We start from the raw sequence: 16,871 nt of genomic DNA on the forward strand, positions 1-16,871 counted from the left end.
TCTTATATCATATAGATAATTAAAAATTCTCTCTCTATATATAAATCTTTAATAAAAGAAACTATTCATAACATGTCACCTACATCGTAAAATAAAGTTCTATATGTTTAAATCTAAACAATAAGTACATTTTGTGTTATATCATTATAGAGTGCTATCACCATTTCTCATCTTTGCCATCTGGCTTGCAAAGCTTAAATCAAATTCTCTTGTTTCAATTTTTCCAAAATTAACCAATTACTAATACATACATAATGTATCTCTTAATTTTCTATCCAATCATAAAACTTCCCCCAAATTTTATAATAATCTTATAATAATATAATAATAATTTTATAATAATTTTATAATTATAATAATATAATAACAATTTTATAATTATAATATAATAATAATTTTATAATTATTTTATAATAATAATAATAATAATTTTATAATTATTTTATAATTATAATAATAATAATAATTTTATAATTATTTTATAATAGTCTTGTTTATCTTTAAGTTTCAAAGTTAATCTACTCATCTCTGCACAATCCATAATTTTTCTCAAAACTTCCCTTTCCTTTGGTATCCTATTCAATTTCCAACATTGCCCTTCTCTGAAGACTACATATAACTGACCTGGGATGAGAGGGTGTAACAACTAATTAGTTTTAAATACTGAAAGAATACCTGTGTGCATGAATGCACACACATATACACACACACATCCTGGAAAAGGTGCAAAAAAGAGCAACTAATATGATCAAGGAAATGGAGCCCCTCCCTTATGAAACCAGGTTGCAACGCCTTGCTCTCTTCAACCTTGAAAGATGGCGTTTAAGGGGTGACTTGATTGAAGTGTATAAAGTCATGCATGGGATAGAAAAGGTGGATAGAGAAACATTATTTTCTCTATCACACAATACTAGGACAAGGAGGCACCCCCTAAAGCTCATAGGTAAAAAAGCAAGGACAAATCAAGGGAAATATTTCTTCACCCAGAGGGTCCTTGGTATATGGAATTCACTTCCAGAAGAGGTTGGGATGGCTGTCAGCCTGGATAGCTTCAAGGCAGGATTAGACAGATTCATGGATGCCAAGTGTATCAATGGTTATTGAAACGGATGTCCATGTGCCGCCTCTATGTTGGTTGAGGCAGGCAGATTCCCCTTGAGTACCATTTGTTGGGGGTCAAGGGAAAGGGAGGGTTTTGCCTTCTCTTTCTGTTCAAGATCCCCATGGACAATTGGTGGGCCACTGTGTGACACAGAATGTTGGACTTGATGGGCTTTGGCCTGATTCAGCATGGCTGTTCTTATGTCCTTATGTTCTTATCCCTCCAACACATAAGCCAAAGCCAATATTTTTAAGGATTTTTCAGAATCTTGGAAAAAATATCTCTGGAGGCAAAATGGTCCAGAGGATGGAGACACCCATACAGTGAGAAGGCATGCTTTCTAGCACCTGTAAGATGGCAATGCTTAATAGAAGAGTGTGGAAGTGCACCCACTCTGCCTAAAGGTAACCAGATAAGTAATAAATAAATAGGTATGCTTTAAAGGTAACCATCAGCGCCTTGAATTGCACACAGAAGCCAAAACGGCAGCCAATGCAGCTCACCTGGCAGTGGTGACACCTAAATATGATGAGAAGTACCCATGAATACTTGTGTCAGTATATTATGCCAGCCACAGCTTCCAGATAGTCTTCAAGGGCAGTCCCATGTAGAGTTCATTGCAGTAGTCCAATTGAGAGCTGCTCAGGTTGTGAGTGACCACCTACAGGATCCAAAATGTATGGTGCAATCTAGGCCAGGTCTTAAATCAATCAAGAAAATCTCCTCCCTGAGGGGTTTTTTTGGAGGGAGGAAGGGGGCAGAAATATTGAAATACAATCAAATATTATCAATTCGTGCAAAGGACCTACCTTTTCAAAGCAGAAATCCATGTACTGTATTGTAAGTGCATTACTGGTGACTAAATGCTCTTAATAATATGTTTATGGGTATACATGCATTGCACCACCAGTACTTGAGAATACAGTATTTACATTACAATAGTTAAAACTACTGTATTGAATCTATCATATAAACCAGAGGTCTTCAAACGTGGCAACTTTAACACTTGTGGACTTCAACTCCCCAAATTCATAGCTGGCTGGAGAGTTCTGGGCGTTGAAGTCCACAAGTCTTAAAATTGCCAAGTTTGATTTAAACTATCATTTTAAAAACTGCAAGAAAAAGTTGCATTTTGAAAACAGGCAGTTGCAATAATACAATGGTAACATTTATAAAATTAACATTCGAGGGAAATATGTCTTGCCTTAGTATCTAATCAACTTCAAATAACTGCTTTCTGAATTCATAGGGATTTGTCCCCTTCCAAAATGTTAGATAATTGGTATGTTAGCGCTGCAATAATGAATGACAAATCTACTGTATTTGCCCAGGAATAATCTGACACTGAATTATAGTTGACAACTGTCTGTCAGCGACTGTGTATGAACATGATGATCACTGAAGGAGTTTTTCCGAGCTGGATGCTTTTCAAGTATTTAGAGAAGGGATCCCCAAACCTGGCAACTTTAAGATTTGTGGACTTCAACTCCCAGCTATGCTGGCTGGAGAATTCTGGGAATTGAAGTCCACACGTCTTAAAGTTGCCAAGCTTGAAGACCTCTGATTTAAAGCTACAATGACGATCGTTATTCCTGAGTTGGTTGCCTCATAGACTAATGGGAGTTATGCTCCCAAAATATCTGAAGGATGCCAGATTCTAGAAGCCAGTCCTAGGAAGTAAAAATGATAGACTAAATCTCAGAATCCTAGATGGGAGCAAGATGAAGCAAAAACAAAACAAAACACAGAAATAAACCAATTTTTTTTTTAAAAAAAAACAAAACACGCTAAAGTGGTTCTACAAAATCAGCAGATGAACCTTGATTAACAGGATTTTTTAAAAATATATTTATTTTCAAATATACAAAGTTTACGCAGCTTGTTCAATTACATTTGTGTGTGTGTGGGGGGGGGAATTCACAATATTTAAAAAATCACTTCCCATTTACAAACCAATGTTGGTCAGGCAGATAAATCTCAGAGCATTACTGAAGTGCTACCCATCCAAACATCTAATCGAAGTCAGCATTCTTGATATGCTTGGTGTATATTTATTTATTATTTATTTATTTAATTGGATTTGTATGCCACCCCTCTCCGAGAACTCGGGCGGCTCACAACATATATAAAGAGACAATAATAAAATCAATCCAATTAATGCATAAAAACAATCCATAAAAATCTACTTTAAAAACTTCCCTTACCAGTCATTCAACAAATTTTTTGCCACTTTCAGTTTGTTTTATGATTCTCTTTCTCTTCTATGTTATTTGTGTTTTAATGTTTGACACTGAAATTTAATAAATATTTTAAAAAAAATGTTGGCACGAATTTAGTCCAGCAAAGCTGTGTTAACTTTGCGCTGGATCTAATTCCTAGTACGAGACGTTTTGCCATTTAATGAATGAAGTAGAATTCCTGTCCTATCCAAATCAATGCTTCGTGCACTTTTAAAGATTGTGGAACGGGACAACCCCATAAGGAGCAGTGTGTTTTATCTAGCCATATTAATCAAAGCTACAGTGCAGTTATATCGCTATTTCCAATAGGAAGCAGTAAATTGTAAATGCCCGGTTACGCTTTCAATGGCCATTCCAGTAACTCACCAGCCACTAATTTGCACTTAGAAACATTCAACTCTGCTCTTATGAGATGTTAATTCATCTCAAGGAGAGGCAATGTGGGGTGAATTGGTTCAATTGTTAGATTTAGAACAGAGAGGTCTTCAAACTTGGCAACTTTAAGACTTGTGGACTTTAGCTCCCAGAATTCTCCAGCCAGCACCGAATTCCGGGAGTTTAAGTCCATAAGTCTTTAAAGTTGCCAAGTTTGAAGACCTCTGGAGAATCTGGTAGACCCGGAGTTTCCTCGATACTGAATAACAGCAATTTATTTTGGTCAACCCTAGTCTTTCAATCCAATGTACTTTTATAATGTAATCGTTGTGGGTGAAAATAGGAGCTCTTAGGAAAGGTTTACGGAAGGAAAGATAGGATAGACGTTTAAAAACGAACAAACCTCAACATTTTAGTGCACAATCTTACTGTTTTATGAGCAATTATCTGCCCGATCTACCAGTACTTCCTATAATAATTTGTCCTATTTAATTCCGTGAATCTTTCTGCCTTAATTATACATCCAAGGCTAAGCTGACAATTAATTCGTCTTTATTTGGATGATGGAAAAATTTGTGCATTTTTCTACACTAGAATATATCAGGTTTTAGGATCGTTTTAATCTCTAAATAAGAACGTTTTTGTAAAAAATTCCTACTCTTGAATTCACATGTAAATGAGAGCTCTAGGAAAGTCTTACGTTTTAAAAGAAAACGTGTTGGTTCTCTACTCTTATAAATAAGCTTTGTTGATATGCTATAAATTGGTTCCAGCACAAATATCCCAATTAATATTTCAAAAGTATTTGCAATCTATGCATTTTCAATAGATATTTTCTAGAAAATTGTTAACTGGAAAAATATTATATTTAAATATGATTTTGAATCATTGACACATTATTTTACTCAGCGTCTGGAACTTAAAAAAAATAGAATCCTTTTCCATTTAATGGTTTCAATTCCAACAGGGAAGGCTTTCGTTTTTACGCCCGTTATTTCAACGCGGGAGAAAACTTTTTTAAAAATGTAGACTAGTGTGTGAATTAGTAACAGCATCAAGCGGTCAAAACTAGAACCGTTGCAATTCTTTCAAGTTACTAGTCGAGTTGGAGAAAGGGTGTGAAGAAATTCAAGTTACTAGTCGGGTTTGAGGGAGAAAAAAATGTGAAGCCATCCAAAATTTCCCGAGGAACGGCGGTGTCTTTATTTATCCTGATGGGGCGATGTCGCCAACGATTCTGAGCGGTTTAATTAATTTTATATAATTAAACCGTGTTCATTAAAACCTATCTGGCGCCATTGCTTCAAACTGCGTTTTGAAGCGCCGCCTGAGAAGGGACCGTGGCGTAAAGCAATGGGAGCGGGCGAGGCTACTCCACAACGCGAGGCCACCACCCAGAAGGCCTGGTCCGCGACCCCCTTTCCTTAATCTCAAGAGGACCCGCCTGTCTTTGCAATTAAGGCTAAGAATGAAACTCAGATTCGCCGGCCGGTCCTTTTCGTTCCTTTGCGCGCAACGTTTCTTGGTCGTCGTTTAAACTTTGGAGAATTTGGGAAGGGCGATGGATGCTGGGGGGAAATCTATGATTGCGATGAATAAAGTCTGTATTAACTGTTTAGCCCACTCCGACGGGCTATGGTCTGTTTTATAACCCACTCCGTCGGTTTACTATCTGTGTAATCAATTCCATCGGTTTACCGTCGCCGGGGCACTGATTACGCGCCGATGGAAAGCAATTTGAAGAGTCGGAGGTTGCCCGTCCTAACGCTATGGTTTGAGCGAGCCCCATTGAATTCAGCAGGAATTACTCCTGGGCAGACGAACGTAAAGATGCGTAGCAGACCGGAGAACGTCTCCGTTCCCTTTGTCCCTCGTTTGCAAGCACTCGATCCGGCAGAAAAACCTCACAATGGATTCAAACCGCAATACACAAACGCGTAGTAGATACAAACTCCATGTCAACCGCTCCAAACTCGACTGCAGAAAATACGACTTCAGCAATAGAGTGATCAATGCCTGGTATGCACTACCTGACTCTGGTTTCTTCCCCAAACCCCAAATACTTTAACCTTAGACTGTCTACAGTTGACCTCCCCGTTTCTAAGAGGTCTGTAAGGGACGTGCGTAAGTAAGCGCGCTATTGTGTTTACCGTCCCTGTCCTATTGTCCCCTTTAATCGGTACTTTTTACTTATGTTTATACAAACTACTGCTATCCTATACAGGTTTGACAAATAAATGAAATCGACGAAAAATCAAATAAAAATAAATAGGAGCAAAAAAAAAGCCCCGTTGGGCACCACGGGAAAATTGTTTAGGGGCCAAATGGTAATCCATTGTAGCAAAACCAGCCAACGAATTCCTTTATTTTTATTCCTTTATTTATTTTATTTATTAGATTTGTATGCCGCCCCTCTCCACAGACTCGGGGCGCTAACAACAGTAAAAAGACAACGTAAACAAATCTAATATTAAAAAAAAAATCTAAAAACCCCAGTTTAAGAAATCAGTCATACATACAGTCATACCATACATAAATTTTATAAGCCATGGGGAAGGGAATATATCAATTCCCCCATGCCTGAAGACAGAGGTGGGTTTTTAAGAGCTTACAAAAGGTAAGGAGGGTGGGGGCAACTCTGATATCTGGGGGGAGTTGGTTCCATAAGGTCGGGGCCGCCACAGAGAAGGCTCTTCCCCTGGGTCCCGCCAAACGACATTGTTTAGTCGACGGGACCCGGAGAAGGCCGACTCTGTGGGACCTAACTGGTCGCTGGGATTCGTACATAACATTTAGGATAGGCGTCCCTTCGAATTTAATATAATAACAATGACAACAATAAAAAGAAGTCAAGGAAGAAACGAGCAATTTCTAAAATCCTAATTAAAATCTACACGTACTAATCATTCGTACCAAATTCTAATAGCAAAGCGAAAATGCGCGCTAATTAATTAAAAATCAATTGGATTTTTTGTTGCTTAGAATAAATCTGTTGGTTTTGGGGACGCGAGATGGTTCTTAGACGCTCCGCTTGTCGAAAAGAGGAAACCGTGCAAATATATGGAAACTTTCCCGAATATAAATGGGGGCGAGGGGGGGGGATGATATCGAATAACGGTGCATCAGAGAAAGCAAAAGTGGCGATAGGAACAAAAAGCGCAGGAGAAAAGAGGTTTTAAACGTTAAGATAAGGAGCGAATTTGGGGGCGGGGGAATGTAATTGCGAAAGGATTTCACGAATGGCATGTTTTTTAAAAATAATAAGAAGAATTACGGTTCCATTTGGCATTGTACTAAGAAATCGCGTGCAGATTTCCTCGGATATAAGCCCTTGAATTCTTAAATAAATATCCACTCCCCATATCTGATGGTTATGATCCTAATAGGATTAGATTGCTTATTTGTACCTGGACTATCATTAAGTGTTGTACTTCATGATTCTTGACAAATGTATTTTTTTTTTAATGTACTCTGAGAGCATATACACCAAAGACAAATTCCTTGTGTGTCCAATCATACTTGGCCAATAAAGAATTCTATTCTATTCTATTCTATTCTATTCTATTCTATTCTATTCTATTCTATTCTACTCTACTCTACTCTACTCTACTCTACTCTACTCTACTCTTACTCTACTCTTACTCTACTCTTACTCTACTCTTACTCGATTCAGGGAAGTTTTTTTTTTTTATTCTTGCGATCTGTATTCGTTTCGCTTATTCCTATTCAGCGTAGGGGAAACCAGATACAGACAATCTGGAATAAAAGTTAGCAAATGGTTTCGTTTTCCACAAGACTGTATGAAAGCTAGCCGTTATTTTAAAACAAACAAAAAATTGTAGTCCTGATTTGTCAACCCAGGCGGTTATATGAATCAAATCGCCAAAACCAAGATGAAGCACAATATCAAAATAGCTTCCAAAGGAGAATGTGAATCGCGTGCTTTTATCTCAGGTATAATAGGAAAGGACAACAAACCTTTTCATAGGGCGCCTTAGTTAATGGGTCGTGAGAAACTGGAGCATCTGGGCGGCTCTCTAGTCTAGTCTACTGCAGGGGTCTCCAACTTTGGCCACTAAGCCTGGTGGACTTCAACTGCCAGAATTCTCCAGCCAGTTATTGTGGGAGTTGAAGTCCTCCAGGCTTAAAGTGGCCAAGGTTGGAGACACCCCCCACCCCCCCCCCCCCCCGCTCAAGTGCTTTCCTGCAACTAAGTCTCTCTCTCTCTCCCCCTCTCCCTCTCCCTCTCCCCCTCCCCCTCCCTCCCTCCCTCTCTCTCTCTTAAACCCTGGGCATAATGCAAGCGCCACCTCAGTGCCTCCCATCCTTTTTGTGTTTCTTCATTAATTAACCCAGGTCCCAGGAGGCCAGGCAAATGCAGAGAGACTGTTCAAGGCTTATAGCTTATGACTATGACTGTGTTCACCTGCCTAGAGACTAAATGCCGTTCATCTTCTCAAATGGAGAGCGAGGGAAGGCTTACAATAGGAAGAATCATGTGCTGCTTTACCCAAACAGGAAGATTCTCCAGGAAACCCTAGATGAGAAATATTTTGAAAAGTGGGCTTTTAATTTTTATTTTTTTTAAACTTTTGGTTTTTTTAAAAAGTTTTACAAAGAAACATAAGGACAAAGAACAACAACAACAACAACAACAACAACAACAACAACAACAACAGGGTAAAGAGGCAAGCAGAAACTATTCAGACCTGGAACAATTCATGGCAGAACAGTTCAGAATGAAACTGTCCATAGACATCTGTTGTGGTTAGCTCTGGCTCAGCTCCTGCCCCAAGGAATGTGCAGGTGGATGTGGGGGAGACGTCCATATGCCGCAGGCCTGTTTTGCTCCCGATGGAATCTGCTGACGAAGCCTCCTCTGACCAAGGAAGCGTGAGTGACAGGGAAGAGGGGAGTTTGGCAGACAGCCCAGGAGGAGATCAATCATCTGTATCATCCTTGGATTATGAACAAGAATTAATGACACATCCACGCATGCATAGAGTGATGCATAGGAGACAACAACTGAAGGATTATTACAAGAGAAAATGAGGCCACCTGTGGTTGGGTGGGGCTCCAGTAATTAGGGCTGCTGCTATAAATAGCAGTGTATGGCTTTGGCCGTTGTGAAAGAGTATCTGATCACAGTTCTTCAGGAATCCTGTGTTGCTGTTTTCTGGACTTTGTTGATTTTTCACGCCTTTGAAACTAAAGCAGAGCAACGTGTGTGTTTGTATATGTGTGTGTCTCACTTCTTGGAAGAAGAAGAGGTGTGAAGCCTCTTCACAGCTGCTAGCTAAGTACTTAATGACTGCTTAAGGGAAATTGTACAGACTACCTGGTTGTTTTGGGATGAGTGCTCTTTGCAATACAAAAAGAGTGCTTAGTTTATTTTGAATTTTGGGATAAAGAACATTGTTTTGAATTTTCAAACGTGTGTGTGTGTGTGTGTGTGTGTGTCTGAAATTTGTACCCTTGAATTTTCGGGAGGATCCTACCAGAGAGCCCGGCAGAACAGACTTCCAAGATAGAAAATGTTTAATACAACACCAGTTGCCAGCATCAGTGTATCCTTCACATCCTCAGAAAAACTCTGAATTTGGAAAGGTGAAATGGGAAGGGAGACGGTGATGCCTATTATCCTTTTTGCTGATACCACACAAGGAAGACTTCCCTAATTCCACATTTCCTTGCCAGAGGGAAATACCTTGTATCTTTTATTTTCTGATACTTGGTGATTGAAAGGGATTCTGTGGAGCAACTAACTCAGAGAATTTAATTTTTGAAGGGCGAGGGTGCATTTTAAACAAAATATAATTTCCCCTTCCTTTTGATTCTCACAAAAGTGGTATATAGAGAGAGCAATGATTCTCAACCTTTCTAATGCCACGACCCTTTAATGCAGTTCCTCATGTTGGGGTGACCCCCAACCATAAGTCTAGCACCAATTATCCCAACAGAGCTTTAAGCTGATTGGCAGGGGAAGGTCAAAGGGACACCCCTCTATAAAGGCCTGATTGGTCGAATTTTAAAATTATTATTATTATTATTATTATTATTATTATTATTATTATTTAGATTATTTATTATTATTAATTAGATTTATTAGATTTGTATGCCGCCCCTCTCTGTATGTTCCAAGGTGCCAGAATAGAAGCTTTAGTTCCTAACATCATGGGGAATTTGTCTTCCCATAGTCTTAGGTGACCACTGTGAAATGGCCGTTCAACCCCCAAAGGGGTCCCAACCCCTAGGTTGAAAGCCACTGATATAGAGAGAGTTCATTGAGGCAGCTGCCCCAAATACAGTACCAGGGTATTTTCTGTTCAGAGAAAAATGGCAAGTAATTGGGAGTGTGTCTTACTTTTATCCAGGAAGAAGAAATGTTATTCAGGGATCAAATTACCTTCTCCTTACGTAAATAAAATCAAATTGTAACAAGATTGTCATTGTAGATAGGCTGATACCGGTGGAGTCAGTTCTGTTTTCCCAAAGGCTAAAGTACTTCTTAAATCCAATTTAGCTCCTGACGTTTCCATGAATGCGTCTATTATCAGGTATCTTCAAACTTGGCAACTTGAAGACTTGTGGACTTTGATGCCCAGAATTTTCCAGCTACTCTTTGCTACTCTTTGGCATAGCTGGCTGGAGAATTCTGAGAGTTCAATAGCAATAGCATTTAGACTTACATATGGCTTCACAGTGCTTTACTTTCTGTTCTGTCGGGCTCTCTGGTAGGATCCTCCCAAAAATTCACAGGTACAAATTTCAGACACACACACGTTTGAAAATTCAAAACAATGTTCTTTGTAATGAAAATTCACTTAACCTAAGCCCTCTTTTTGTATAGCAAAGAGCACTCGTCTCCAAACAAACTGGTAATTTGTACAAGTCCCTTATCAGTTCTGTGATACTTAGCTTGCAGCTGTGATGTAATTCACAGTCCTTCTTCTTTCACAAAGTGAAACACACTTTGCTCTGGTTTAGTTTCAAAGCGGGGAAAAATCAGCACACAAAAGGTCAAAGTCAGTAAAGCAGTCACGAAACACAAGGATCAGATAATCCTCCACAATGGCCAAACCCACAGGCTGCTATTTATAGCAGCCTCACTAATTACCACAGCCCCACCCAACCACAGGTGGCCTCATTTTCTTTGATAATAATCTCTCAGTTGTTGTTGCCTATGCATCGCTCTCCGCATGCGTGGCTGTATCATTAACTCTTGTTCTGAATCCAAGGAGGAGCTAGATAATTGATCTCCTTCTGAGCTGTCTGCCCCACTCTCCTCCTCCCTGTCACTCATGTCTTCTTGGTCAGAGGAGCCTTCATCATCAGATTCCACCAGGAGCAAAAGAGGCCTGCAGCATGTGGATGTCTCCCCTACATCCACAGTCCTTGGGGCAGGAGCTGGGCCAGAGCTAACCACAACGCATTCTAAGTGGTTTACTGAGAGTAAGTATATTGCCCCCAACGAGCTGGGTCCTCATTTTACCGACCTTGGAAGGAGGGAAGACTGAGTAAACCTTGAGCTTTCTAGATTTGATCTGCCAAACTGCTGGCAGTGGCAGGCAGTGATCAGCAGAAGTAGCTTGATGTACTGCACTCTAACCACTGCACCATCAAGACTCCATATAGCTGAAGCCCACAAGTCTTAAAGTTGCCAAGTTTGAAGATGCCTGATAATATTTATTTTTATTTATTTATTTATTTAGTCCAATACATAATACACATTGAAGAGAATAGATACAGTATTTAGTAATACAACTAAAGAAACGAATAGAAGAAAAGATATAAAAGTATCGGTGAACAAATTTGAAAGGAAGAAAAGATAAATGAGATAAGGAGAGACAATTGGACAGGGGACAGAAGGCACACTGGTGCACTTATGCACGTCCCTTACTGACCTCTAAGGAACCTGGAGAGGTCAATCGTGGATAGTCTAAGGGAAAAATGTTGGGGGTTAGGGGTTGACACTACTGAGTCAGGTAATGAGTTCCACGCTTCGACAACTCGGTTGCTGAAGTCATATTTTTTACAGTCAAGTTTGGAGCAGTTAATATTAAGTTTGAATCTGTTGCGTGCTCTTGTGTTGTTGTGGTTGAAGCTGAAGTAGTCAGACAGGTAGAACGTTGCAGCATATGATCTTGTGGGCAATACTTAGATCGTGTTTTAGGCATCGTAGTTCTAAGCTTTCAAGACCAAGGATTGATAGTCTGCTTTCGTAGGGCATTCTGTTTCGAGTGGAGGAGTGAATGGCTCTTCTGGTGAAGTATCTTTGGACATTTTCAAGGGTGTTGATGTCCGAGATGTGATATGGGTTCCAGACAGATGAAGTGTATTCAAGGATGGGTCTGGCAAAAGTTTTGTAGGCTCTGGTAAGTAGTGTGAGATTGCCAGAGCAGAAGCTGCGTAGGATCAGGTTAACAACTCTAGAAGCCTTTTTGGCGATATTGTTGCAGTGTGTTTTGGCACTTAGATAATTTGATATTAGTATTCCAAGGTCTTTTACTGAGTGGGGGTTGGCTGTGAGATTTTGTTTATTCAGTTTATATATGAGGTTTGGATTCTTCTATAATAGATACATTCATGGAAACTTCAGGAGCTAAATTGGATTTAAGAAGTACTTTAGCCTTTTTTCTCAGTCTATTCTACCACTTAGGTTTTCCTAGTGGTATCCTATCCAAATACTGACCCTAGTTAGTTTTTCATGATCAGTCAAGGTGAGTTATGTGGTGCACAGAGCTAGGATTAACCAGTCGGTAGCTCCTCCTTTTGACTATAGAGCAGGGGTCCCCAATCTTAGCAGCTTTAAAACTTGTGGACTTTAACTCTCAGTTGAACTTTGGCAGTTGAAGTCCACAACTCTTAAAGTTGCCAAGGTTGATCACTGCTATAATACAATCACTTTAATTTTGCTTTGTCTTTCATGATAAATCTTGTGTGATTTTGAAATCCCTGTTGGATTTCAATGTTATTTATGTTTTTCAAGTGAAGTTCTTCACTTCATCCAGCAGAATCTCTTCATAGCAGAACCGTGCTTCAATGTATACTGGAGTACAAATACAATGACTCCAATATAAAACTTATGCTTTTTATTTCTTCTTTTCTCATTGAACTGGTTTCATATTTACACAAATAAGCAACTATCATTGCTGGTGGACATGTCCAATAGCAAAAAAATACTGGAGGAAAATTAAACTATATTTAGAACAAATCACAAAACAAACCATCCACTTAAAACCTGAAATGTTCCTACTAGGAATATGTAAACAAAAACTTTAAAAAGAAGACAGATGCTTAATTTGGCATATTCTGACTGCAGCCAGAAAACTATACACCCAATACTGGAAGGAAAATAATACACCATCTACCTTACACCTCATAAATAAAATACATGAACATGCAGAACTAACTAAAATGACCTATGAACTGCTATACAGAGACACATCAGACTTCTACCCAGCCTGGGATCATTGGTATAATTGGTTGAATCATTACAAATACTCCAAATAAAAATTAATTAAAACTGAAAAGCTCTCTTTCATCTTTCTTAGAAATATTCCAAAAAAGACAAATCTAAAATATTATATACAAGAGAAACTGCAAACCTATCAATAGATGGCTATCCAAAAACCATTCGGAACATTATAAACTAAAACGGCTAGAAATAATCTGAACTAAATCTTTAAAGTCGCAATTTAGCAGTCAACAATATAGTTGACAAAGATATTCGGATGGTATCATTACAATTCTATGGAGTTTAAATTTGACTATACAGTATAAATTTCAAATATAAGTAAAATAAGAATGAAAATGTAAATTGTGTTAATCTTAACTTATATATGTTATCCCTATTTAGTGATAAATTATTATTATTATTATTATTATTATTATTATTATTATTATTTATTAGATTTGTATGCCGCCCCTCTCCATAGACTCGGGGCAGCCCACGACAATAACAAAGACAATGTAAGAACAAATCTAATAATTTAAAAAACACTAAAAACCCCATTATTAAAAGCAAGAAATGCAGGTTTAATTATCCTGTAAGAATAGCTTTTCATAGTCCACAACTCTTCTAATCACGCTATGGGAAAGCATCAGGTTGAGGAAGGTAGCTCAGAATATTTGCCTAATCAGGATGAAATGTTAATGAGAAATATACTAAATATAACAATTAAAAAAACTAAGAGAAAAAGTATTGGCCAATGAATTAATATTCTACACAGCCCTCCTACTTAGTGTAATAAACTAGGAATTTTTGCCATAAGTCTATTTGGAGTTACTTTTTTCATATTTTTAGATTATATTTTTACTATAAATTACTATATATTAACTTGATATATTCATGAAAATCACTTTTTATAGTCACAGCATTCAGTTTTTACCTTTGTGATGTGTATCAGCTACACTTCACACTTTGGAAATGCTCGTTTAGTGTTTTGTTATGTCCTATATTTGTTTTTTCTTTTTTATAATCGATAAAAATTAATTAAAAACAAAAAACAAATAAACAACTTGACAGTATAACTATATTTCTCTGTACATCTGCTCTCTATGATGCAGATTCACCAACCGTCAGCATACGAATCCCTTGGAATTCTATCTTCCAACTGCCAAAAACTGACCATATGCCAGTATGCAAATTAGTTCTCTCTCAACATTCCATTCCCTTTTTCCATGCTATATGCCAGTGTTTCCCAACCTTGGCAACTTGAAGATATTTGGACTTCAACTCCCAGAATTCCCCAGCCAGCGAATGCTCTTGTGTTGTTAAGTCATGGCCCTTAGACAGATTTCTGGAGATTTCTGTCCAACCAAGTCTCAATAAGGAGAATGAATGTATCACACTTTTCCTGTGGAAGAAATTAGATTTTAAAATGTTGTTTTTAACCATTTACTCGTGTCCGACTCTTGATGACTTTATAGCAGGGTGTCTCCAACCTTGGCAACTTTAAGACTTGTGGACTTCAACTCCCTGTTGAACTCTGGCAGTTGAAGGCCACAGGTCGTAAAGTTGCCAAGGTTGAATGAAGAGCCCTGCCATAGAACGCTCCTCATGCGAGTGCTAGTCTTTTCTTCCCAAATGATTACAGTGGTGCCTCTATGTATGAACTTAATTCATTCCGTGACCAGGTTTGTAAGAAGAAGCAATTTTCCCCATCGGAATCAATGTAAAAGCAAATAATGTGTGCGATTGGAGAAACCACAGGGAGGGTGGAGGCCCTGTTTCCTCCCAGTAGATTCCTAGAGAGGCCCCACAGAGGTTTCTTCCTGCCTTTTCCGGCCCTGTTTCCCCCCAGGAAATTCCTAGAGAGGCTCCACAGAGGCTTCTCCCTGCCTTTCTGAACCTGTTTCCTCCCAGTAGATTCCTAGAGAGGCCCCACAGAGGCTTCTCCCTGCCTTTTCTGAACCTGTTTCCTCCCAGGAGATTCCTAGAGAGGCCCCACAGAGGCTTCTCCCTGCCTTTTCTGAACCTGTTTCCTCCCAGGAGATTCCTAGAGAGGCCCCACAGAGGCTTCTCCCTGCCTTCTCCGGCCCTATTTCCTCCCAGGAGATTCCTAGAGAGACCCCACAGAGGCTTCTCCCTGCCTTTTCCGCTTACAATTTCGGAGGCTTGGGTTTGTAAGTGGAAAATGGTTCTTGAGAAGAGGCAAAAAAATCTTGAACACCCGGATCTTATCTAGAAAAGTTCTTAAGTAGAGACGTTCTTAGGTAGAGTTACCACTATACAAGCAAACAGTAGCTAAGGGCCTGGGCCTTTCTTGTTTATGTTTATGTTTGTTTATGTTTATTTAGATTTGTATGCCGCCCCTCTCCGCAGACTCGGGGCGGCTCACAACAAAGTGAAAAAACAATTTACAACAAATCTAAATTTCTACTAAAAACATTTTTAAAAAACCCCATTTTCTAAACACACATACATACACACATACCATTCATAAATTGTATATGCCCGGGGGAGATGTCTCAGTTCCCCCATGCCTGATGACACAGGTGGGTCTTAAGGAGCTTATGAAAGGCAAGGAGAGTAGGGGCAGTTCTAATCTCCGGGGGGAGTTGGTTCCAGAGGGCCGGGGCCGCCACAGAGAAGGCTCTTCCCCTGGGGTCCGCCAACCGACATTGTTTAGTTGATGGGACCCGGAGAAGGCCCACTCTGTGGGACCTAATCGGTCACTGGGATTCGTGCGGCAGTAGGCGGTCTCGGAGATATTCTGGTCCAGTGCCATGAAGGGCTTTAAAGGTCATAACCAACACTTGGTTCTCAAGTTTCTAGTCCTTAAGATGCATCCAGGAGATATCTGACTCTCTTTTCTTCCTTAGGTGGCCCCTACCTGGTGGAACCGGAGGAGAACAAGAGGACCCGGACGGCTTACACCCGGGCGCAGCTACTGGAGCTGGAGAAGGAGTTCCTCTTCAACAAGTACATCTCCAGGCCGCGCCGGGTGGAGCTGGCCGTCATGCTGAACTTGACTGAGAGGCATATCAAGATCTGGTTCCAGAACCGGAGGATGAAGTGGAAGAAGGAAGAGGATAAGAAACGAGGCTCAGGAGGAGGAGCAGGAGGAGCGGGCAGCCAGGAGCCTGAGCAGGACTCGGCCGTGTCCTCGGGGGAATTGCCCGGGAAAGAGGAAAGCCAAGAAGTCGACTCCTCCGTCGCTAAGCTGTTGCTCTCGGTCAGCCCCACCGTCTCCCCCTGTCGGCTGCCGGAGACGCGATGAAAGGTGGAAAGTCGTGGACAACCCTCTCGAGCGCCCCCTGGTGGAGATGTCGCACCTCTCAAGAAGACTCTGCAGGGTCTTGGGAGGGGGCGACCTACCTAAGGAAGAAGACTTCTATATTGGACTACAACTCCCATGGGGAGGGAAGCTCAGGGGAATTGTAGTCCAAAGCAATGGAGGTACCAGGTTGGAGAGGAAAAAGAGCCATGTCCTTTGTCCATTTGTCTCTACTTTGCTTGTCTCTCTTCTCCCCATTTTCATCCGATCTTGGATTTGTTTGGTTTTTTAAAGTTTATTACCAAGCTGGTTAATTCAATAATTCCTCCATGCGATGCACATACTTAACCACTGACTGAATGGGGGAAGTGGGGAGGAGAAAGGAAAGATTTCTGTTGCACTGGATAATGTTGGAGCTCTTATATTTCCTGG

At 39.9% G+C, this 16,871-nt stretch overlaps 1 protein-coding gene across 1 annotated transcript in view; it reads left to right on the top strand.

Moving 5' to 3' along the window:
• The window catches only part of PDX1 (pancreatic and duodenal homeobox 1), a 31,415-nt gene extending 14,973 nt beyond the window's left edge, over window positions 1–16,442 (top strand). Inside the window, exon 2 of the mRNA XM_070751538.1 lies at window positions 16,045–16,442. Coding sequence (XP_070607639.1) covers window positions 16,045–16,442 — 398 coding nt within the window. The remainder of the gene's footprint in view (window positions 1–16,044) is intronic.
• The last annotated feature ends 429 nt before the right edge of the window (window positions 16,443–16,871 follow it).

Source organism: Erythrolamprus reginae, chromosome 4, assembly GCF_031021105.1.
Source record: "Erythrolamprus reginae isolate rEryReg1 chromosome 4, rEryReg1.hap1, whole genome shotgun sequence".
Taxonomy (NCBI): domain Eukaryota; kingdom Metazoa; phylum Chordata; class Lepidosauria; order Squamata; family Dipsadidae; genus Erythrolamprus; species Erythrolamprus reginae.